This window comes from Melospiza georgiana, chromosome 3, assembly GCF_028018845.1.
Source record: "Melospiza georgiana isolate bMelGeo1 chromosome 3, bMelGeo1.pri, whole genome shotgun sequence".
NCBI classification, from domain to species: domain Eukaryota; kingdom Metazoa; phylum Chordata; class Aves; order Passeriformes; family Passerellidae; genus Melospiza; species Melospiza georgiana.
The window spans coordinates 71309133-71334922 of NC_080432.1; the positions used below are offsets into that span (position 1 = coordinate 71309133).

The 25790-nt window shown below is 37.9% G+C and overlaps 1 protein-coding gene across 1 annotated transcript in view; it reads right to left on the reverse strand.

Moving 5' to 3' along the window:
* Window positions 1-25790, reverse strand: part of EYA4 (EYA transcriptional coactivator and phosphatase 4) — a 121832-nt gene that overhangs the window by 14306 nt on the left and 81736 nt on the right. The window contains exons 5-12 of the mRNA XM_058019787.1: window positions 23779-23871; window positions 18010-18076; window positions 15953-16095; window positions 15667-15810; window positions 14661-14740; window positions 14113-14275; window positions 8457-8593; window positions 7303-7386 (exon numbers count right to left, since the gene is read on the reverse strand). Of these exons, the coding sequence (XP_057875770.1) occupies window positions 7303-7386; window positions 8457-8593; window positions 14113-14275; window positions 14661-14740; window positions 15667-15810; window positions 15953-16095; window positions 18010-18076; window positions 23779-23871 (911 nt within the window). The remainder of the gene's footprint in view (window positions 1-7302; window positions 7387-8456; window positions 8594-14112; window positions 14276-14660; window positions 14741-15666; window positions 15811-15952; window positions 16096-18009; window positions 18077-23778; window positions 23872-25790) is intronic.

Sequence of the window (25790 nt, forward strand, 5' to 3'; positions counted from 1 at the left end):
TCCTGGTGCTTTGCTGACACCTAGTAATTAGTTTGATTGTTGCCCTAATCATCTGCCTGAGCTTGTGGGGTGCCGTTAACTTCTTAATGCTTAACACAACTGCAGTGGACTTTTAAAACACATGCGGTCCTCTTCTCATCAAAATATGATAAAAATATTTCATAATTAAATCTCTGACTGACATGAGCAAATTTTCAGAATCCCTTCTTAAATACTTTGAGATTTAAAGTCTAAATATTTACCAGCATGTAGCAACAAAATCTCACAAAACCTCAAATGATCATTTGTTAGCATTAGGATGAAAGACTTCCCAACCAGGATCAGACACTCACTATTCCAGGGCTTTGCAATGACGGAATAAAAGATGGCTTTTGCATTCAAGCACTTAATAACTAATGGTAAAATCTGAAACACTGACATACTTTGACTCTTTCTCATGGAAAAGGCATACTTGAAGGGGAGAATAGTGTTCAAGAAGTTGTAACGATCCAATGTTATACCCAATTCTCTGGCAGTGAAAGGAAATATTTTTATGTAGATCCTTGAACGTATCTAGAGTACCTTTCAGAAGCCAAAAACAAATGCAAGAACAGAATTTTATCCATTCTGTCTTCTGTAGTAATGATAAATGGATTTGAAAGTCACATGGTTGAAGTCAGCACCAAGTGCAAAGGTCAGATTTCCAAGAGGATGATTAAGGAACACCATTAAGAGATTAGCAAAATTCATGTTAGGCACTGACAACACAAATCTCTAAAATACCCAGGACTCACGAGATTCCTCATCAAGCCATACCACTTTTATCAAAATGTCATCACATATAAACACGTGTTTGTCTCTTTCATTTGCATTTTCTGTGCATTGTAAATAGAAATCTTTTCTCTCTAGATACAATATAACAGAGAGTATTTGCAATACACTTTTTTACTCCTATCCCACGAACACTAAAGTATGTGTAGAATTTTATGCACAGGTGGAAACTCATTATTATTTATATAAGCTATTCACTGGAGTGCTTCCAAAGCTGGAATCTCAGACATTTAATTCTCAGCCTCTTTTTTACCCCTTCCTGGGCAGAAGCAGACTTGAATGCAGAAATTTCCTATAACGTTTTCCGTTATAATTCAATTTGTTTTTACAGAAACTACCAGCTATGTATGACAATTTCCTGCCTTGCCTGGTATAGGCGAAAAATGTAAATGTGACAAAGCTCTTATGATTTTCTTATTAACAGTGCTTTAGTAACCAGTTATGCCTGACTATTACTATTAAAATTATATTTCCTACATTCCTGTTTTGACAAAGGCATGAGAAGGCTATTTCTAGGTATGGTATGTAAAATAAAATAAAGCAAAGCAAAGGGAATTCATTTCAGCTTAGCATAAAATCACTCTGGGATCTCCCTGTACAACCTCTGCTAGAGAGAATTGCTGGAATTGAATTCTCAAGATATGAAAAATTCTTCCCTTAATAAATTGGCCAAAATTTTACACTGCAACTGTTTAACAAGAATTAAAAATTATGTTCCATCCAGCTCTTGCCAGGTTAAGTTCTTTCCTTCACATAAAAAATAGACAAGAAAGCAGATTTTTAAGGGTCTTGTGGCTTTATAGTGTTTGCACAATATGGAGGAACATGGCAATCATAATTTTACTGTCTTTCAGCCTGAAGCAGAAGTTACAGACTGATTCAAGTGGCACAAAGGACTGTGTGTTGAAAAGAAAGCAAGAAACTTGCAGTTGGTACAGAACTTAGCACAGCAAACTGAAAAACTTAGTAAGAGGCAGACTGAAATTTCGTCAAAATTGTATTTTGTGCTACTCTGCACAAGCACACACAATAGAGGAAAAAAAGATTAATAAAAAATCTGGAAGTTTTCACCAGATAATTCACAGAACAAAGAACAACTCTTTGGCCCACAGAGGTATGATGTTAGCCAGATATCATTAGTGTGCAGAAGAATCAAGACCAGCTACAAAACTTTTATACACCTAAATACAAATTACTTTAGTTATGTTAAGATGAAGGCACTGAACTGGAGCCAGACTGTCTGTCTGTGGACTTCTGTACCAGACTGGTCCATCCATTGGAATGCCTCCTGGGAGACTAGATAAAAATATCCTGGGAGGACCAATACTTAAATGTTTTGATCAAGTGGAGAGTAACTGGAATAAAGCCCCAAAAGCTCAGTGTCCATTAGTGGAAGAAATGTATTTAATACTGTTTTGGAATGTCAGGTTTCAGCACATGCTCAAAATAATTTCATTTCTTAGGAAAAAATCTGCAAACACCAAAGTGACTTTAATAAAACCTTGGAAAATGAAGAGATAAACAGACTGCTAGGCAGATTCACTGTGACAGGAATTTGCATGCATGAAGCCTTAAAAATAAACAAGAAAACAAGCAAAATTTTAAGAAGTTATTTTCAATGGATGGCAGTCCTGCACAGACTTAAAACAAAACTGACCTTGGGAAAAAGCAGAAACGCTAACATTAAGTACCAATATTTTAGATTAAAGAGACTTCTCTATGTTATGTAGGTTCTTAGATCTAAGTTCAGCCCTCACTCTCTCATAGGGGACACTTGTCCCAGGAGAAATTCATGTGGGTGGTGATGGAGGAAGAGAACACATCTCTTCTTGGTAAGCGTAGCTGGCGGCTGATGAAGGAAAACTCACGTACTCCATAGGGAGTTTCTGTTCCATGCTCTCTAGAAGGCAGTAGGAAAATCAACTCAGAGGTCTCAGACAAGGAGGGAGTGAATGGAGAGGATAACTGGAGGTGATGAGAGATACACTATTAATACAAGTGGACAAGATAATATTTAGGAGTGAATTTGGGAATGCCATTATGGATGTTAATGGTGACAAAGCTTTTGTGTTTAATGAGCAGACAAGCAGACAGTGAGCAGTAAAAAGCTTCTGAGCCCTTTCCAGAGAAGTGCACAAGGTTAATGAGGCTTCCCTGACAACTTTCTGTCATTTGCAATGTTACAAAAAAATGGCCAAATATGATCATCAAGTGTGGATTTGTTTTGATTTTTGCATTTGGAAATCACATTCTCCATCTTCTAAGCTCACAAAGTAATTTTATTCTTCTTCTAAACAGTTGCACTTTGAGTCACAGCATTAATCTGGGAATCCTTGCCCTCTGGACTGACCTGGGAGAAATGAATAAAATATAAATGCTTGGAGCTAGAAAAAGTCCAGCTTAATCATCCTTCAATCAGCAAGAATAACTGGAATGTGATGGAGCAAAGAATACATACTGTTCACAGGGAATAAGAATGTACCTCATAAACTTTTAAGAGATGATGACATCTCCTAACAGATGTCCTGTCACATCCATAAATGCTCACTTAAGAGCTCAGCATTGTAGAAAACCTTATCTGTCAACTGGTGCTCAGCTGCAAAAACCATCATCATCCACACAAGTCATAATGTAACAGCTCCAATGCCAATGTTCACAATTTGCTACTGCAGTAAGTAATTTAAAATAGAAGTGTACTGGTTTAATAAAGTACAATGCAGATGAGCAAATGAATGGAAAAGTGAGAGGTGATCTTACTGCTGGAAGGCAGCACAGCTTTCCTGAAACCTAACACAGGTGTAGTGTAGTTTTTATTCTCCTTCTATGTTAGCCCAGTAGAATAACCAATATACCAAAAGCCAGAGAGAAACAGCCACAGGTAGACAACAGCAAGGCATGGAATATTCTCCTGGAAAAGCTCTATATTTTAAATGCAGAAGTGATACTTTGGCCAAATTCTGGACAAATCTCTCCCATTTCAGTTGAGTTTAAAGCAATACTCTACAGGCACTCAGATAAGCAGCAGCAATTTGTCCCATTTTTAAAGAGATGCTTACAGTAGCATCCTTCAGCAAATCACTAATTCTGTTTTAACATGGTTATTATAAAATTTTGACATCAAATAATTATCCTAGAAATTTTTGACATCATTCCATGCAAAGTGCTGAACAAGTATATACTAAGTAGAGTGTCCATTCTCAGCTTCATAAATCCTTAGGCATAAGTCAGAAATCTGCTATTCTCTTGACAAATACACAATCTGAAACTTGCCTACTGGATCCAGGCCTTCCAAATAATCTCTGCCAATGAAAGCCCTCCTTGCCTAAGGAGATGCTGGTTTGACTTGCCTTTTTCTCTTCTACTCCAACCACTAGTTAAGCTGTAGAAATCTTTTGAAAGTGTTTATTTCCAGGTACAACTGCAGCTCTCAAGTGCTCCTGCACTCACATGTGGATCCCTATGCCGGGCCATAATATGCTGCACCTCCTCTCACTGCATCCCTGTGCAGCCTGAACTGCAGCAAAACAGAGAGATTAAAAGACTAATTTCTGATTTTTTTTTTTTTCACCCAGTACTCAAAAAACCAGGAATAAGCTGGTGAAAACAAGGAATGAAAGTTTTTATGTCAATGAGTACATGAGAAAGAACTGAAGGCGAATATCCTTGCCTGTTTGTGTATGCCCACTAGCTCTAAACTCAGCATCTCACTCCTTCCAAGGATGAAGTGGAACACTTGGTATAAGAAGTTGCCTTTCCTTAAAGCAATGTTTGCTTTAACGACACATTATTCTCATGTAAAAAAATTAAAATGGGAGAAGGGGAAAATTTGGCTTGTCCTGCCAGGTTTTTTTTGGTGTAGTTTCTCTTTTTTTGTGAGTACCTTGACTATTTTATACAAAATGGGCTCATGAAATATATGTGGAAGAAAATGCTATTCACAGCTGAGCATCTGCGTGACTTTAGATGCCTTTACTTTTTAAAATCAGACAACAAATCATCACAGTTAAATAATTTACTATCTTCACCATTTTACACTACCCTGTTTCTTTTTTCATTGCTGGGCAACAATTTTATACCACCTTTCAGAGACAAACTGTTCCCTAAAAAATTTCAAATACTTATGTGATAACAAGACTTCTGCTGACAACCTCACAATTCTTGGGGCATTTACTCTCATAGCAACCCAATTCTCAAAACAATCCCATCTTCAGTCTGGATTAAGACCTTGTATACAGATGGAAATCATATGCAGAAAATATAAGGACTATGTGTGCTAAAAATGTCATGTACCAGAGCTTAGTGAAGTCTTTCTGTGAGATCTTTCACTTCTCCCATTTCTAACCTCTTAGGCACTTAGGCTGAGACACATCCCACCTTAAATTTAGGCAACTCTACAAGGACATGCAAAAGCTAAAGCCTATCCATTATAAACTCTTCCTGTATTCCCTTTCCTACTGCTCTAGCTCTCTTGCAGTCAACAATATTTATATTTGACTTGCACTGGTAATAACTCATCACACAAGTTCTATGTAAATATGGCAATGGCAGTCACTGGAGGAAGGAAAAAGTCTACTATTTTCATTTTATAGGGTCTGGAAATAACCTACTTGAGTGGATGTCACCTATCAGTATCAGAAAAAAAAAGAGAAAGAGAGAAAAAGAAAAAGAGGATTTTACTTAAGAATTCTGTAATTCTGCACCCTTTGCTTCATTGCCATCCATGGCATTTGACATTTGTTTACTGATGTTGATCTCAGCAGTATAACTACATTAATTTCACTAAGCCTTGAGACGCTTTTGGTTTATATAAGACTTTATCTGCTGTCAGTACTACTATCTGTTAGTATGCCATTACTAATTTACCCAGAGAAATTACATTTCTGTTGCTGTTTCCAAGACAGTTTTCAAAGTTATCCACAGATGTTTTGTGAACTACAAAATGTGCTCTGATTTTTAAAACTATGTGTTACAGTTGATTACAGAAACATCCAAAGGGCACAATCAAAAAAGACTGAAAGGAATAACTTCATCTGAAAAAAAACTTTATCACTGTGACAATTTAGCAAGTCCTGTGGTAGTCTATGGGCTACTCTCAAAGTGATACAAAAGTTCATGTTCAGCTAGGTTTCTCTCTTGTTTTGATAACTACTAATTGGAAATGGTTCTGACAAAGTCACTGTTGTTACAAGGTCTGAAAAAGAGCAGAAGAGGATTTTTTGACAGAGTACTGAAAAGTGCACAGATCTGGCACTGGGAAGCTGCAAAGCAAGGAAGGCTGACTTTTATAAGACATGAGTACCTATCATTATCTTAGCATTCCAGAAATTCAGATTTTGCGCTTGGCCTGTGGCTTTTCCTGTTAACTTTCTTTTTTAATAACCAAAAAAGGTTGATTGCATGGAAGACTGGCCCCTTTCTGGTTACAATGAACAGGTTCTGGCTTTGGACGTTTCTAACCCACTAGTAGGGGAGGGGGTTGTGAAAAGCCTTTCTGTAATGTACTGTTTCTCACATTCTTTTCTCAAACATCTGATTCTGGATGGAATAAAGATGCTGAAAACATGCTAAACAAGCCCCACATCTGAGACAACATGATTTTGTTCTTAAAAAGAAATACCTTTGCATTAATTTCACTTGAACAGCACAGCACAGAAAAAACAATATATGTACATACTGACATCCCCTCTGTCCATTCCTCCTTCCACATTTTTTTTAAATTTTTTTTGTTTTATCCAGGCCCTTAGCTCTACCTCTCCCATTAGTCTGCTCCTGTTGCTACACACCAGACCCTTCTCACCTTGTCCAAGCAGCCATTCCCTGGACTCCCAGCACCAGCTCCAGAGCTCCTGCAGTCTGACACTGCCTCTCCTCGCCTCCCTCACTCCTCTTCCTGCTCTCCCACTCACTGCTCTGTGACAGGAACTCCTTTTGGACTCATTGGAGGGGAGAGGATGCTTAAAACTACCTGGGAGAGGGTTTCACTCCCCAGCATTACTCACCCCAGAAGCAGCCAAGGGAACCAAAAATTCAGTGAAAAAGGTGGGGAGTCAAAGAAAAACATCTGCAGCTTGGCATTGAAGTAAGTCAGACTCTTACTCATCCTATTCATAAATTTCCTGGTAAATTCACCCACCAGCCCAGTTTATTCTTTCTTCCTCTACTGTTCCAGATATTGTCAGTTTTTTCCATTTGTTCACTTCATCTATTATCTCCCTGAAATGTCTCTTCCAGCACATGTCAGGAACCTCATCCTTGTTCCTCTATAAATTCTCCTCTTATTTGCAGCATCTGCTTCAGCCCTGCCTCATGTATTGCACTTAGGGGCTTTGTCTCATTCCTCTCCTAGACTTCTTCACATTAACCCTCTGAAAATGGGGTTTACTGTACACTTTACCTCTAACTTCATCCATAAAGAACACAGAGGTGAAAAACATGTACATAGTCAGGCCAGATAGCTGCAGTGAATTGCCACAAAATTCACAGCTCACATACCTTGCCATACTTCTGTGCATAGGATCCTGTAAGCAGCGAATGAAAAACTATGATTGTTTCATCCAAATCCCAAACAAATACACGCTGAAAGCAGAATAGAGGAAAATATTATTGAACAAATAACATCACAGTCCCACCACCACACCACCCAGGGAGACTAAAAGTCAACTGAGTCTAGAAGTTGAACTAAGTACTTATTAACTGAGCAGGTTGTCTCTGAAAATCAGCAATAACAGTGTATCATGCATTGTAAAAAGTCAAAAGGCAGTAACTTTTTAACTCTTCAACTATGTCTTATTTGTTCTCTAAAAAGCTTTTCACAAAAGCTCTGTAATACAGATTTCAGAAATGTGATTGGGGGTCAAACATAATTGTTATGGAAAACAGAACTCTCAGATATTTCTCTGCAAGTCTTACTGATTCAAGATTCTTCTTATTTCTACTGTGTAACTAAAATCTTGGGTAAAAGTGCTCTTTGCCACTGCCATATAGAATTTAAATAATACTGAAGGATAAACCAGTTTATTTTAACTCAGTTTCATTCACACAATTTTGCTTGTTTTGATTCTCACTGGTAAAAATAATGAAGAAAAAAGCCCAACCAACCAAAAGGAACCCTGAAATGTAAGAAGTGTAAGAAGTTAGTGTTTTCACTGGAAAAATTAAATCCACTCTGCTTCCTCCTGCTGCTCCTGCCACTGCAAGGCACAGCCATAACTTCACTGAGGTAAGCCGCCTCACTGAGATCTGCTGATAGAACTTACAAACACAAGCACAAACTGGTGCCTAAGTATTTCAAAGGCTATGGCCAGGTGATCCTGGATATTCCATTGTGTCCATAAATACATGTAATTAAGCGGAGAGATACAGTTGAGATTTCCTGTTTCAAAAACTAAAAGAAAATGTGACACTTTTGAGTACAGGCTTGTGGTTCTATTGCACAAGAAAGTGACAGATATGTAATGCAGAACAGTAAAGTCTCACTGTGCATGCAGATTAAAGCAGCTACTACTCTCTGTTACATTCAGTTAGCAAGACTGAGTCCATAATGTCTTTAAAATGCTTTAAGCTATTTTCACAGCTGCAGCATTCAGAATTTACACTTCATCAGAAGAAACTTCCACATTAACATTCATCAGTTACCACAGACATACCTCCAAGTCACTGTCCGGAGGGGGTGATGGATTATTCTTCCGCCCTCTACCCCGAGACTTTGACCCAGAACTCCTACATGTTCTCTCATCAAGATCTTTGATTGGCGTGGAGGGGCTCTGCACTGTGTCAAACTCTCCTGTAGAGGTAACCATTCATGCCAAAATTAGCGCTGGATTTTTAAATAATCAACTTTTTTCACTCAAAGTTCAACATGTCTGTATGCCAATGACAAGAGACATGTAAAAACATTGTATAAAAAGAATGATAATGGGGCTTGTCTTATGTAGATGGGATCAGTAGATGCCACACACACGCTTTTGGATTTACCCACAAAACACTATAAAACCTCAGCAGAACAAGACAAAAATTAAAATGACACATACACATGTGCATATACACAAATACATGAGCCTAGGCAAAATATCAATATATCCAAGACAGCGGTATTTTAGAAGTCATACTAATGGTTTCTCAAAACATGAAATGCTTTTTAATTAAAGCAGTTAATTTCCCATGTTTTCAGTTCAGCTAGACTTATTTCCAAGTCCTGCTTTACTTTTACCAGAACACACTTTGGCACTAATCCATGATCCAGAACAGCCAGGCAGCCTCCAGCTTCATGTCCTCCTTCCATGTCACTTGCTCATTAGTAAAGTTCACTTTTTCCCTTCACCATACCTCAGCCCATAAATTGTCAGAGGAAAGTCATAATATTAAATGCAATATTCCAGTTAGTACCTGAAAGAGCATGAAGTAGTACTTGCTGTGTTCTGATTGTCTTTCTCTAAGCATGAGGCACTGTGGGCTGTCACAGAGATGTGCTGGGAGGGCCTTTGGCCTGGTATGGCATAGCTCATCTTAACCGCACTCAAGTCCATCCCTGAATTACTCATTTAATGAAGCTTAGCATCTTCAGCTTTCAAAACTTCTAGCAGTAAATGCAGTTTGGCTAGGTTCCCAAGTGCTAAATGACAAAAAAACCTCCTTCTTAATTTATCCTATTAATAATGATTTGATTTTTCTCCAGAAGAGGAGGAAAGGGTACAGCTTTGATCTGACATTTAGTACAGATTTTGATTCAAGAGCATCCTTGAGCTGCCTGTAATTGAGCATTCCTGGGCCACAGGTAATATTTGTTAAAAGTGCTCATGATGGCAACTATGCAGAATAAATTAACACTTGGTACAAATATTTCCCAAAAGTCATCTATTTGCATCTGTTTTTGAGTTGGAATCTAATTTTTTTTTTTTTCATTTTTACTAAAGAGCATCACTGAGTGTCCAGCAGGTGAAGGAGACTGATTTTTCTTCTCTCTTCTGAACTTGCAAGACTACATCTGGAAAAATGTACAATTTTGGGTCCCCAAGTAGAAGAGTGATATTGTCAAACTGGAGTTAGTCCAGGTGAGGGTCACCATGACAGTGAAGGGGGCTGAGCATTAGTAAAAGAGGTTAAATGACTTTTCATAGAGATATGCAGAGAAAGGACAAGACACACGGGCAGAAATCCCTAAAGAATGGGGAGAGTAGACAGTTCTTGTTGACTACTCATTTCTATTCCTGGCATGGTGTTGATGTCAGCAAGGTCACAGCAGGCAGTGAAGCAATCAATAAGGATCACATTATCTTGGCTCTTCCCCATAAGAACAGCAAAATGTACTTGGGTAATTACAAATGTACAAGAAGCATCCAAATCAGAATCCCTGTGCAGCAAAAACCTACAATGGCTCCAAAATAAGTTCTGAGCGTGCAAGAGCTCTGTGCAAAAATAGTTCCCTAGGTTTTTCTGATCGAGTAGAAAAAATGTACAAAACCAAACCCCCAGGAAGAAAAAGCAAAAACTAAGAAAGTGAAGATGAATGTTTACATTCTTACCACAAAAATCTTCTTATTTATAACACTTCAACACATTACAACAAAATCAAGACTCATTTCCACAGTAATGTATTCAAACATCTGTTCTCAATGACTGTGTTTATTCTAATCTAGCAAAAATAAAATATAAAAAAAACCTCCTCTTCTAAATCTTCTCTGAAATTACCCAACAACTGAAGTAAATAAATCAAATTTTCATTTAGCATTAGCCATTACCAGTTGCTCTAGGCTTCTGCTTGGGACAATGCTGTACAGGATTGCATAATTATCTATTAATCAGTACTGTAACTAATCGCTGTTCCTTGTAAAATCTAGATATTTAAAGCCAACTTTATTTCATTACACTAATCTCTAAATCAGAATGAGCAGCTGTCTCTTACTTGAATGCAAGGTATGCATCTATTTTAGAACTGCAGAAGTCAGTGGTGCTTGTTTTTTTAAACAACTGTAGGCTTAATTGCTTGATTTGCTTTTTACCTACAGCAGTCTAAAGGAGAAACTGCACTTTTCTTATCCTCTGTTTGCTTTAGAAATGAGGTCAATGCTGACAAAATGAAAACTTATTAAAAATTCAGCTCTGTAACATAAAAGAATGTGAGAAATTCTGATACCAAAGAGTATTGAAAACATTAACATCATGAAGAGCTCCTACTGCAGCTTATGATAGACAGAATTTTCATTACAATGCTTGAAATTTTTTAGCTTTCTCAATATTCATCACATGCCTAATAAATATACCTCATAGCCTCTTCCCACTGGGACTGTGAGCAGTGCCAGTGATCCAAGAGAACAGGAGGAAAATGTTAAAACCAGAATATTGAATGACCTCTTTATCACAGATGTTCTTACACATCCAATACACTTGTCCAATATGAAGCTTTTCATGCTGTGGAGACCTTGCAGCAGCTCCCAATAGAGGACAAGGAATTACAGCACCAAGTTACAAAGGGAATTACACATTACAAATGGAGGTGGTCTTTCATATCTAGGACATTGTTTCCCACCTCCAGTTCAATGATGTGAACATCCCCTCCTCTTTGTCAAAACATGGTTCTATGACTTAAGAAGGAAAAAAAGAGTTTGTGCAGTCTGAATAAAAACCTAATGCTGTCTCCCAGAGAAGCTGTGAAGGGTGACTTCCATGTGGGTACCAAATTAAGCTTTGCTGCATCCCAGTAATGGAATGGAAGTTAATATCCTGTGGAGATTTGCCTCCCCTGACCCTGGATATAGGATAGCAAGGTCCCTTCACAGGAAGCTTTTATCCAGGTCTACATTATCTGCTAGAGTTTTATTTGCCCCAGATTAAATGTACTCATGTATTCATCAAATACACTCAAGTGTACTTACGTCCTGAGACCTCACCTCCCAGCCCATCTGAGCTATCCCTATCCTTGTTTGAGATGAAGTGCCCTGGGGGACACCTATTTATCTAACAAATAGTCTGTGGTAATGAGTGCATTTTGAAAAATCTTAATATAAGGCAGGCTCAATGCAAGCTCAGAAGAGAAGTCCCTGGTTTAAGGAGCTGAGCATTACACAAATGTGGAATGGATGAATTTCTGAGCCCCTTCATACTTTCCTTATGGATTGACTTTTGTTACATATCCTTACCAGACAGAGCAGCCAGAAGACAGGTCCAACATTACAGGCCTGCTTTTTCATTTTTTTCTGAATTGTAGTGTGTTATTGCTTGTCATGAATAGCAGAAAGAGTAAAGTTTATTTCAATTTTCATCTCACTTTCTTTACACAGTCAATAAATAAAATCGTAGCTGGTATTAACTCTTGATCCGATGGGGATTTATTATGCAAATGAGAAATCCTGTATGTGCAGATAGTACTAGAGGTTTTGATTAGATATTTGAATTAACAACTAGTAGAGATGCCAGAAGACTTAAGTGCCTTGCTGTGTTTAGTCTCAGGTTTTTGTTGGAGTAAGTCTTAAGGACTTGTTTGACAGCAAGTGGACATGGTGAGTGCTAAAGAACTGCAGTATGATCTATGATATCTGAAATTATCTCCCAGACACTGCCCCTCACCGATGGAAATTTATTTTTACTGTGACACAGAAGGGCACAGGCATGTCATGCATTCACAAAGTGGGTGTTTCACTCTCAGCAGAGGGACACGATTGCTGCAACCCTTCACAGACATAAGGAGCAGATGGGGGTGGATTTGTTAAACTCAGATGCTCAACCTACTTAACAAGAGAACAAGTTCATATGCTTAAACAATCCACAACCAAGAAAACCCTTTACTGTTTCACAGATGTGAAGCCTTCAATACTTTTCCAACATGTACAAACTATTTAAGATTCCTTTTTTTTTTGCCAATTCTATTTAATACTAATGGTACTCGTAAAAATACATGATACATTTACACAGTGTTTCTAGAAAACAGATACCTAGGGGAGAAACAACATGGGAAACTGTCTGATTTTTCTCAAAAAAGAATATGAAGGAATAACAAAGCAGCAAGTGAAAATGCATAGGACATACACAGTCATCATACATGTAACTTGTGAGTATACTCCATATTCTTCTAAAATTTCTTTGCATATGATTTGTGTCTATTATAGATATCCTCCACCTGTTGAAATTTCCCTTGATTTCACATTACCTTTAGGTTCTTCCTAGATTTGCATTCTGAAACTACTGAATAACATTGCACTTTTCATCAAAACTCATCGGAATATGTATCTCCAAGTCTTCCATATCCATATCCATATCCATATCCATATCCATATCCATATCCATATCCATATCCATATCCATATCCATATCCCATCCCAAACATACACCGACAAACATATGCACTGTTACATCTTAAAAATCAGCCTGAGGAAAACATCTGATAGGAAAACTTTCAACTAATTTAGTTAAAATTCCAGTATTTTTAGCAAATTTAAGCAATTCATATTATGTGCGAGCCCTTGCTTATACTTTTCTATGCAGTGTTACCTTTCCTTTGTACAAATTCATTACAATAATACATTAGTCTTTCTACTGTATTTTTCAATAAGTTGTTAGGAAGATCTATGCAATAAGGTGATTTTGTGACTAAAGCACAAATTCCTCCCCTATTCAGAGCCTAATCCAAAAGCCAGTTTCTTAGACTTTTTAGAAATGGCAGACACTGCCCACACTGCATGAGTGAAGCTGGTGCCCTTGAAAGAGACTGCTCTGAGAGTGCTGAAGAAAAATTAAAAACTGCCACTACCCTCCAGGGATGTCCTAGGAATGCAAGCAGCAGGCTACTGTGCTGTGGTGGCTGTGCACAAGAGGGCAGGGCTGGGCAGGCAAAGGGAGCTGCCTCATGTCTCCAGATAATGCTCTCCTTGCAAATTCAACTATTCCAATACAATTTTTCTTTGTGGTGCTAATAACTAATTTCTTTATTCTTGGTTACTTAAATTAGTGAATTAGCAAGCATGCCTTGTACAAATTTGAACACATGTGCTTTTAAGTGAAAAATGGTATCTTGCTTTAAATTCTTCCCAGCAATAATTCAGAATGTGTAGGTGGAAACAGCACTGTTCTACTACCAGTGATACAGACAACCATCTCAGTCTGCAAAAAGCTTTCTTTAATTAGCAAACAAACTGGACAGGTTTCCTAACTAACCAGTAAAATAGCTTATTTTGGGTGGTTTACATGACAAAGTTTTCTGAAAGGTGCGAACATAAATATCAATATCCATGCAAACTGAATATGGAAATCTTTATACAAACAGCAAATAAAATACAAAATAACTGTTTTCACCTGAATGTAGATCTGTACCTGGTTGACTAGTCAAGCCAGGGAGAGAGTCCTGTAATTGGTAAGTTGATGATGATGAAGTGCCATCAGCCGTGTTGTTTGAGGTCATATATGCACCATATGTTGATGCTGAGTAATACTGTGCATACTGATTTTGGCCAAAAGCTGTGTATGAAGAATAATCCTGAAACAGCAGATGCAGCAGAGCACTCCATTAAGTACAGTAATGAGTGAATTCTTTCCCATTAAATATTTCTAAGCGTACAGTCATGTGACTTTTGCTAGTGTTTTGAAGGCTTCATTTAGTATTTTTTTTTAATTCAAAAATATTTAGTGTATTTTAATTTAAAGATATTTACTGAAAGACTACAGGGAAGCTGCTGAAATATTTAAGTGCTAAAATAGGTAACTAGGCTTCCAGTAAGAGTTTGATCATTTTCCACAGAAAATAGCATTAAACCACAGTGAGTCTCATTGAACATAACAGATCTAAATTAAAGTAACATGCTATCTCTGGAGTTATAGAAGTAATTTTGTAACTGGCAAAATAAAAATGGTTATATTCATACCTGTTGTGAACTACTGAAGTTTGTAGAATTTGAAACAGAATTGTTTGAATAAATAGTGGACGATGGTGTGAAACTAGAACCTAAAATTAAGAAATATAATTAACTCTGAGGACTTGTTTGTGAATCAAAATAAAACTCTAATTAGAATATTCCATGTTAAGATATAGATTAAACAGAACAAAAAAGCCACTTGTATTTTCCACTAGAAGTATAAAGCATTGTAATGAAAGTTCAAAAGAAATTAAATACTACTTTCACACACACAGGCATACGTTCCTCTCCACACCATGCAAGAAAGGTATCAGCAGTAAGTCATCTCACCAATTTAGAAAGATTTTTCAGTTTATTGCATTCTCACCTCTCCTCAAATACTGTTTTTCTCTTTTGCCTTCATTTCTAATACTTTAGTGCTATGTTTGCAAAACCAGAACCTTTTCAAACCTTTTGCAAACCTTTTCTGGTTTGCAAAACCAGAACCGGGCATTTTTAATCAATCTGTAATGAGGCATGTCCTTGTTTTCAACATAAATCAGATGATTCATATTGCAGTTTGTAATATGCAGAAGATTACCCATTGTATAAGAAGTTTAAAAATGATTCAAATAAAATAGGTTATCAGTGACCAGAGGGTAATCAATGAATTATTAACTGAATAGCAAATGAAAGAATAAATATCAATTAAGGAGAAATTCTAAAAAATTATGTTAATCCAAGGAGAAACAAGTATCAAATTATGTCAGGAACATTATGCATCAAATTATACTCAGGAACATAAAAAAACAAGGAGAAGAGATTTTTATAGATTAGTAAATATAAAAAGTGCTTCCAGTCCTGCCACTAAAAAAATTAGTGCATTTCACTCCATTGAAAAATCCAAAAGAAGGCTCGAGTAGGGACTGCATTCCATGCCCCGATCTGAAGTAACAGATGATCAAAATGACAACACAGATGCCTATTAGCACTGGGAAGGAATAGTTAGCTTTAAATTTTAGAGGTGGCTACTCACCTGGCATCTGGTAGGAGTAGGGTGTTTGGCCTGGCTGTGGGGTGGAAAACCCTGGGCTGTAACTGAGGCACCCGCTCTGCAGAGGAGATTGGGTCTGCGAGAGCCCACTTTCCGTCTTGATGCCTGGCAACATTACACCCAAATCTGTGTAAGAAATTAATTTTCAACTGATTCTTTAAAATATTTTTGTTACGGTTGGGAAAACAAAAAAAGAGAAAGCAAAACTGGCATTGCAGTCGGCACTGCTTTTATTAGTAGGCAAGGTGAATAAGAAGTGGTTGAATACCGTAGGTGGGCAGGCTGTAGGGCTGTCCTGTCTGTGAGTAGGCCGTGTACACCGCGGGCTGCTGCATTCCCGAATACTGCGCTTGGCCGGCGTAGGCAGACATTGTTTGAGCTGCTGGTGTAGAAAGAATGTGCGGATAGGGCCTAAATATCAGGAAAAATAGCATTACTGTGGCAACAAATACTTTGTATGTTGATTCAAGCAATAAAGTAAAGAAAAAGGTTTAAAGATGTCCAAAGGCAGTTCATTATTCTGCCAACTGCTCCTCTTCTGGGATTTATTCCATCCCCCACTGGAATAAGCTGAAAGACACTCTGTCCCACATTGCCCAAGGAACAGTGAATATTTTATGCTGTCCCATCACTACAATTTAATTCTTAAGATACTGTGTCCACTTTTAGGTGGGCTGTGCCGTTGCTACGTGTCTTTATATGGATTTAACATCTTTCAGTCAAAATCAGAACGCTTCAATTAAAAAAGCCTCCCCAGGTTTTTAATTCAGTGGAGGGAAACTTGGACTAGAAGAATAGAGGAAAAACAGAGGTGAATGTTGAAGCTAGTACATTATATCATCTGTGTAGGTTCTGCTTCAACAGACATGTAGCCTCTAGCTTCAATGGGCGATGGATCCTACCCATGGAGAGCAGCATAAAAAATACTGACACCAGTACTTTGGTAACCAGATGGGCTTTAAATGTTTGGAAAATATGGGCTAGGAAAATAGAATGGAAATAAAAATGGTCTTTTATTTGTGAACACTGAGGTTTTATAGAGAGATTGAATAAAATCAAGTTTAAATTTTTTGCCCTCCAGAGTTGCAAAAATATACAGAGAAACATTTTTCTTGGATTGTTTTGTAAGTCAAGTAAGACTTTATGGACCAAGAGTTGAATAAACACACTCTGCAGAATTACGCTAACTGAAACCTGGCCATTAAAAGCCATGACTAAATTTCAGATTCCAATTTTTAATTTTTTTTCCTTCTAATTAATTCAGTAGAGTTGGCAGCATTTACTATCAGAAAAGGATTACTCATTAATTTAGATGCCAAAAAATTGTAACAGTAGATTGAAAATTCTATTAAACCTTGTAATATATTTGGCCAAAAGAACCTAATACAGTTTGCCAAAACCTGTTCAAATTGGAATGATGGTTCTTACTTCAGGCACCTACTTTCTGTATTAATAAATTTTGGCTACTATCATAAGATTGCAAATTTATTTTAAAAAAACTTGAAAGAGCTTAATTAGCTCTTGAATCTTTAGATTCAATGTTTTCTCTGTACCAAAGTCACACTGATAGCTGTATCAAATAAACGGAAACAAACAGATGGCATACTGGAATCAAGAACCCTTGTGCACAGGACGAGCAAACTAATATACTGCCAACTGCAGCAGTTTCATACATCTTTCGTGCTTCTTCCTAAAGTTCTCACTCCTACATTTGTGTGATTGCCCAAGAGTCAGTTTCCCCCATCAAAAAAAAAAAAGGCACGAAGAAATTTTTTATTTCTAACAACATCCGTTGGCTTAAAAATAATAAGATTAAAAGCTAATCCAATTTATTTGATTTTTAAATCTTATGATATCGGAGAGGGACAAGGAAAGGGTGGTTCATGATTGTGGAATGTTTGGAAGCGTTTGGCAATGCTGGCCTTGGACGGGTCAGGGACAGGGTTAACCCCCAGTATGCAACTTGTGGATGCAATTGTGATTTCTATATATAAACTGACTTCTCCAAAATATATCTGTATATATTCCCTGCACATGCTGTTAATATGCTGATGTCTGAGAATGCAACAGTCTGATTATTTTACTTCTGTTGAGCACTGATATTCAAGGGTGTTTCTTGTGCAGCAACACTGCACAAAGCAGAATCTTACTCTGTAGACACATGAGGAAAAAAAAGTTGGAGAGGGAGCCAGTACCGGAGCCAGTACCGTGGCTTAAGAATTTTCCTTTTTCTCTGTTTCTCCTGCTGAACACTTGTTTGCAACAAACCACAAAACTGCCCACAGCCAAGGTCTATGAAAGACTAGAAGAGGTGCAGACACTAACTTGGAGGGATATATCTGTGGAGAGTACTGGTGCGCTGATCTGGGACTGTAGCCACTACTTGTTATTACTGCAAAACAGAAAACAAGAGTACAGCAGTTAGAAACACCATGAGACCCACACAGCCACACAGTGTGAACTAAAGCAGGAACATTAACAGAGAAGCCTATTGAAATGGACAGCTTTTCAAGGAAGCAGATGTCACCAGTACCACAACATTAAAAAAAAGTAAAAATTAAAAACTTCCAAATCTTTTGCTGTTGTGCAGAACTCTTTAGTTAGCATGGGTGTGTCATGCTTTCTCAGCTTGACTAACATTTCTGAGTATATTGCAGAGGCATGTATTTCATACATCACCACACACTGTAGATCTTTCAAATTTGCAAGTTGTATTAAAAGGGGTAGTTAAAAACAATCTTGGGATCTAACATATTTCATGGGATTGAAGTAACATACACATACCTTTATAGTCTCACATTAACAAAAGTTCAATTTTGGAAAATCATGTTTTATATGGTTGTGACTAATGTTAGTTAGCTTAGGTGATGGAAGATACTGGATTGAGCACTGGAAAGCAACTACCATTCTTTAAAAAGAGCACAAGTAGAATATAACCCCTAAAACCAGCATTTTTATTTTAAAGTATGTATAAACAGTCCTGTTCAGTAGCCATCCAAATTGTGTGTATCTATACTATTCACAGCTGCATTCTCCAAGAAAGCTAACAGAACAATAGTCATAACCCATTAAAATATCATCCAGAAGCAGCGCTCACACTGGATTAATTCCAAGTGTTTGGAAGTTTCCCTTTCCTTTAGCCATCTGTCTTGACTAAGACAGATGTATTCCAAATATATGTACTCTAAAGTGTTGAACCAATCCCTTCAGAGCAAATCCATACTGGGCAAACATACTGAGTGTCTTTATTAGGCCATCTGCTGTTCATTCACTTTTCAAAAGATTAAAGTAGTACACAATGAAGCACTGGAATTTCTTTAGTCTAATCAATCATAGTTGTACTTCAAAGTGTACCCTCTTCCTGAGTTACTCATAATGGTAGTAGAAATGAACATTCTGAATTTTATAAGTGACAAATAGGTTTAGGTTCCTAACTATTCTATGAAACATGATACATTTCTACATCCAGCCCTAATTAATGTCTCTCAGATCTACTGCTTTGAACACACAGAGAACTTCATATTTTTAAAGATAGTTTAAATGCATTTAGAATGTATAGAACTTAAAAGGAAAATACAGTAGAAGAAAAACAATTAACTTCTTTTTAAAATGTTCAGTTAAATATGGCTTGAAAGTAAAGAATTGGACAATGACTTTTAAAATATGTGCCATTAGATTTCATAAAAGAGTTGCTGTTTGAAAAGATATTGAGGGTTTGCCTGTAATGGAGATCTGCTAAATTTCATTTTGTGCGGATATTATTTTTGAGGGTTTTTTTGAGAATGCTTTTCCCTGGTTTAGAGCAATCTGCTACATGTGCAGGCAGCTATTCCGAGAGTCAGACAAACCTATAGCTGTTTCTATCAATGTAACTGGTTCATAGAACTCCAAAGAATGCTCTTGGTTATTTCAGGGTTGATGAGTAATTAATCTTCCCTGTTGTAGCTCTGTGACCTTTCTAAAGACAAGCAATAGCAGCAGAGTGACCTTGGTGGTTCTCAGGGCAAGGAACTTTTGTGATCCATTATCGGCTTATCAGATCATTTTAGCCATACTGCTTCACTTTTTGTCTCATCATTTGCTGGATGAGAGCTCAATCAATTAATCACTTTGCTTAAAGCACATTAACCATGCCACTCCACCTTACGTAAACTACAAAAAAAAATTAATTACTATTAATTTAAATAATTTCAGCTATCAGAACCTAATCATTTTCAGCAAAAACTGTCCTGCCTGCCTTTTCATTCTTTCTGCATATACCTTATTTTTAAAATTCAGACAAGAAAATAAAATACTTTTGGAATGTCTCTGGTTTTAAATTTCCTTGTTTTTATTCCCAGTTTTCCCTGATTATCCAGTTGTAAGGAAGAGAAAGAGGCAAGACTAAAAAAATCCATTCTTTTCACTGTTTATGTGTAGCTTGTCCCTGCAATTTGTCCACTACAAACTGAGATGTTTGAGAAACATTTCAGGGTGTGAGGCCTATCAGAAGAGAACACTGTGACCGAGTGGAGCCTGCAGACCACACCTGTATCTCACAGATGAAACTGCTAATTCTAAGGGTTATCAAACTTCAACAGCTTTGGCTGCTAGATACCCTCCTGACATCCCTTGTCTGAGGACTGCTGGCAGTGGAGGAGATGATGGAGTCAGGTTCCCCTGGGTTTTGTGGTGCTTTATACAGGCATTATATGAACGGGGCTAAATGCTCTTTTGTGGTGCTTATATTAAAAACCAAACCAAAACAAAAGGAAACGAAATTGTTTCTTTGAAAAACTCAAATATTCTTAGGACTTCAGTACTTGAAATTACCAGAGGAATGCCCTTCAGGGCAGGTGTAAGACCCTTGATCTCTCCAGTTCCCATTAATGTTGTTTCACAGAGGGGGCAAGCTGACAGCCAGCTCTTACCAGTCACTCTCTTAGTTCAAATGGCCAAGGTGGTTGTGGAGGACTTAAATGACCACTAGCTGTTTTAATAGCATGTGTTGGGTTCAGTATATTAATATGGGCTGGAGTTTTGTACATTTTCATTACATATTTGGAAAATTCTGTGCAAAAAGGTTAGGTTAAAAGGACCTCATTTAAGTAACATCACAATCTCTATGCACAAGGGAACCAAATGTAGGTCAAACAGCAGTGACATTCCCTAAGTTCACCTTCACAGCCTTCAGAAATTGTTTTCTATACCTATAAACTGTATTCTATACCCTGTGTGCAATAAATACTAAGTAAAAACAATGAGAGCATCAAATACCTCTCTCTCCACTCCACTAAAATGATAAAACAGTTCTCAAATTAATCCACAGTTGTAAGCAATATATACACAGTATTACAGTACAGCAGCTGCAACAAATTCTCAGTGCATGAAACTCTCAGTTAAGGGCTGTGCACCTCTCCCAGTCCTGTGAATGCCCACCCCACTGGGAACGTGCTGCACAATCACAGGGCTGCAAACTGAGGACACTAATTACCAACAGCTGCTCTTTGAAGAACAAGGAGGAGGAGGAGGAAGAGGGGTGCACAATGGGACTGCTCACCTGGCTAACCCATGCCCAGAGGCACAGCATCTCCCAGGGGCAGCTCTCCAGCACAGGGGAACAGGGCCCTGAGCATGAGCTGCAACACATGGGCTGGAGCCCTGAACAGGGGCTTCCCAATCCCAGGAGAGCTGCCACTCTAAATTCAAGAGATCTATGTGCTTTATCTTTTCAATCAACAGTTCACAGAATCAGTTTTCTGTGGAGTCTAATCTGTCTCTCCTGTCCTGGACCTGACACAATCTGCTTGACCATCACTTACAGTGATCATTAGGGACAGAGATGGCTGCTTCACACCCCACATGGCTTATTGAGCCTTCTGCTCAGCTCCAGGACAGGTCACATGTTTTGACTGCTCTTGGAGCAGGGAAATCAATCTAAATGGGTAGAGTGTTTGAAGGAGAGGATTTCTGCATGGCAGACTCTCAAATGCATCTCAGCACCAGGAGTTCTCTTTTCACCGATGCCTCATTTCATAAAATACAGAGAAGTGCTGGCATCATGACTTTGCCATGGTTGGGAGTAACACATATATGTCCCTCATTTTCAGGAAAAAGACAAACTGTTCAGTGTTGGGCTTTGCTATGCATTCTTTCAGTCACAGGTGGCTCATTTGAAACATCATCTGTCTACTAGTCAGCATTTACTGGTTTTGGCAACCCACTAAACTTCCCAACTAATCAGTTAGGCTGAAAACTCAGAGAAATCCTGGTGTTGCTGAGTTTTTACCACTCTTTAGCACTTCTCCCATAAAATTAGAGGAAAAAAAAATTGTCTGATTTTGTAGTACAAGTAAAAGGCAAGCACAGAAGTAACACATTCAATCTTTAGGAAAGGCTGAGTGCATTATCAGGACAGCTCTGCATCTCACTCTGATGATGAAGACTGCACATCACCCAGACAGGCAGACTATTGATTTCCCACTGAGAATGACTGTACTCATTTACTGCTTGAGTTTGTGCACTAAACTGAGAATCAGGTTCGTATTTCTTTTGAGTACGCAGGTGGCTAACAGGCAAAAAAGGATTATGCAAGGCTCAAATTCCTGCCTTTTTTTTTAATCTTTTTTTTTTTTTGAGGCACCAACTTTCTAAACATGCAAAGTGTAGAGATCTCAAGACTTCTTTTGAAGTCAGTGGAAGCTGATGGGTGAGTGGCACCTGGGGAAATCAAGCTGTTACTCAGTTATCTAAACCTGAGCTGAAGGCTGCAATTCTTGGCACTCCGATGTTGCCTTAGCCATAGAATAAAACTCAACTGCCTTAAATACATGGCAGAAGCTGATAAAACTCCACCAACAATGAAAAAATCATATATAGAGTTGGATATTTTATGATTTGTAATCATTACTAATAAAATTTTAGCATTGAGTGAAAACAGAGCAAAAAAGAAAAGCTAAATTTTTGCCCAGACTATTTAATTTTTATGGAAGTTTTTAGTCTTTATGCTGAGGTTCCTGTCAGTATAATTATAATGAAAATAAAAATGAGGACATTTTTCTAATCAGAAATAGTAAATACTTTAAATCCCACAAAATACCTTTTCTTCAGACATTAAATTAGTTATAAATACTTTTCTGAATAATTAACTTTTGGTTTCAACTGATGGCTAAAAGACAATTCCAAAACCTGATTAAAAAAAATTAATTACACAGAAACATAGTGATTTCCAAAATATTTTATATAGGGCTTGACTACCTAAGTCTACCCAAGTAACAATAGCATCAGTGTGGCGTGTGATTCGTGGCTTTAGTGTTTCATTTCAGTCAGGCCATTACTGAACTCGTATTTCCAGATGCAAAACTTACCCTCCTTCCTCTCCTCTTTAATATTATTATTAGCAGGATGCAACTGAATTATTAGAAGGCTGATTATCTGTACCTTTCCACAGTTCATAACATTTTAATAATTTATAGGAATCGACTTAAATCACTGTTGGTTTGAATTTTTTGAGAAGTAATTGAAGCCTATGATTATTTAGAGTAAAACAATTTTCTTGGAAAGAAAGTAGCTCATCCCAGTGGAAAGAGACGGACATGGCAATCTGATCAGTGTTTAAAGTAACACACTGCTAATAGCAGTAAAAGGATTAGCACTGAGGCATAAACCTTAAGATTTGAAACTGCTCAAATTAGCATGGCTGTTACAAATACAATCCCATTTTTTTTCCTAATATAATACGAGACTAACGCTGAGAAAAAGGATCTACAGTACCATAATAACAGTATTATTTTGAGACTTTTGCAAACAGCAGTGGTCTAAGGCATCATCATTAGGCATTCTTTAAGATCACACCTCACATAAATTGCTGAGTTGCATTTACAAAAATGAAAAATCTATTATTATTATTATTATTATTATTATTATTATTATTATTAATAATAATAATAATAATAATAATAATAATAATAATAATAATAATAATAATAATAAAAATACTATAATATTTTATAGTAGCTTTGTAAAGATTGCTTCCATGCAAATGTTCACTAGTGATGGCAATTAAATGCTGCATTAATGTGCATCTAACAAAAAGTCATTTTATTATGGCTTTACCTGACCCAGTAAAAGTGTCAAGCGATGCATCTCCAGTTGTTGTTGCTGTTTCACTGTTGTTCATGGGTTCTGTTTTGACTGCAAGAAGAGACACTACATAGGAGAATAAGTAGACATGAGATTTTACTTCTAGATTCATACTGGAGTCCTCATGCCAGTCTCACTAGTGGTAGTCCAGCTCAAACAAGCCCACGTGCAACAGCTTCCACCTTTGCTCTGGCACCATACTGAGACAATTGACAGGAATCTGACAGGAATGCCCATTTATCTGCACAGCCCTGTACCTGTGCATTCATCCAGCTATTGGTTTTGGCAACTGGAATATCTCTGGGGGAGATTTCACCATAAATTTGATTGATTCTAACAATATCCTAAGAGTAGCATAGAGGAAGGAAACATTAACTGTCAAGGGATGTAGAAACATTAACTGTCAAGGGATGTAGCACATAATAGAAATAGTTTTGCAAGTAAAACAATTATAATATGGTTTCATGATAATACAAAAGGAAATTACTTTCACAGTGCCAGTATGTTGCCTTTTTCCTTCCCCTTTTACAGAGTCTGTGGGGGTCTTTTTGAGCTAGGCCACCAACAAGCAATTTTTCATAACTGAAGAGAGAAGTTTTAAAGGAAAAAAAGCCAAAGAATGAGAGTAGGACACAAATGACAGTCATGACAAGTCAGCTTCTTAATCAGAGGTTATCAAACAGTTTAGTCTACTCTGAACCCAAATTTATTTCTTGGGGATCATCGTGCAGTCTTACCATCCAAGCTGTAACTGAAAGCACAAAAAGCACCACCAAAGCAATACAGATTTCTGTAATTAAGTATGTTACCTGGACAGAACATTTGGCATGGATTTTTGTAATGGAATTTGGGAATCATCCATCCAGCTGGTGTTGTAAGAAACAGCAATAGAGAATGTGCTGCAGCTCCTATTAGCCTGTCTGACTGGCAAATGTGGAAGCCTCAAAATTTTAATGCAATTTCTTCATGAAGGGCTGTGAATGAACACTCATCACGTGTTTCTGGATATCACAGGTTGGTGCCCAGGGCCACAGAGTGAAGAGGCAATGAAGACCTGCACAAGCAACCACCACAGCTGCCTGCCAGGTGTCCAAACTGCGAGGGCACAGCCTGGGATTTGTGAAGAAGCCTTTGCTGTGACAGGCAGCCTGGCAGAGCCCCCCAGCAGGTCTAACACAGGCCAGGGAGAGGCGTTCTCTGCCAGCTCGTTACCTGACGCCTCTGAGAGGCCTCAGCTAAGCTGACCAAAGCTCTCATCTGTCAACATCACTGCCGCCACGTTTGACTGCACTGGCAACAGCACGGGAAAGGGGGGAATTTCATGTCCTGAGCTGGCAATGTATTTAAAAACTGTGGCACAGATTCAAGTCACCTAAATCAAGCGTATAAAAAGTGCCCACTAATCTCCCTTTATGTTTAGATGAGACAGAGAGGTATTTCCAGGGGTTGATTCCAAGTATGGCCTGAGCTGCCCTCAAGCTCGCCGTCCCTCATACAGTCTGCAGAGGAAAAGGCTGTGCAGGAGATAAATAAAGGACTTTGTTTCCTCACAGGTAAAATGTCCAGAACAACACCTACAGACCCACTCTGCTATTCTGCCAGGGGTCTGTGAGCACTGTGAATTGTTCATTAGAAATTGCACAGCTACCAGTAAAGCTGCCTGTGACAAGCCCTGTGTGAGCTACCTCTCCTACAAATTGAGATTCCATGTCCAGTCACACTGCCTAATGGATCTTATTCAGGAAGTCACATGGGATGCTGCTGATGCCTACAACTGTACAAGTGACCTGGGCTGAAGTCAGAGGGACACCAGTTTGGATCAAGCAGGACAAATTGGGATGCATTTTTCTCTGTGACTGCTGGAGTGCCCTGCAGCATTACTGGTGCACCAGTGCCAAACAAACCAAGTAGCCCCTTCTGGTTTCAGCCATACAGTTGCATCTTTCCATCTACTGTCTCAGATTAAAAAATTTTTGCATGTGTGT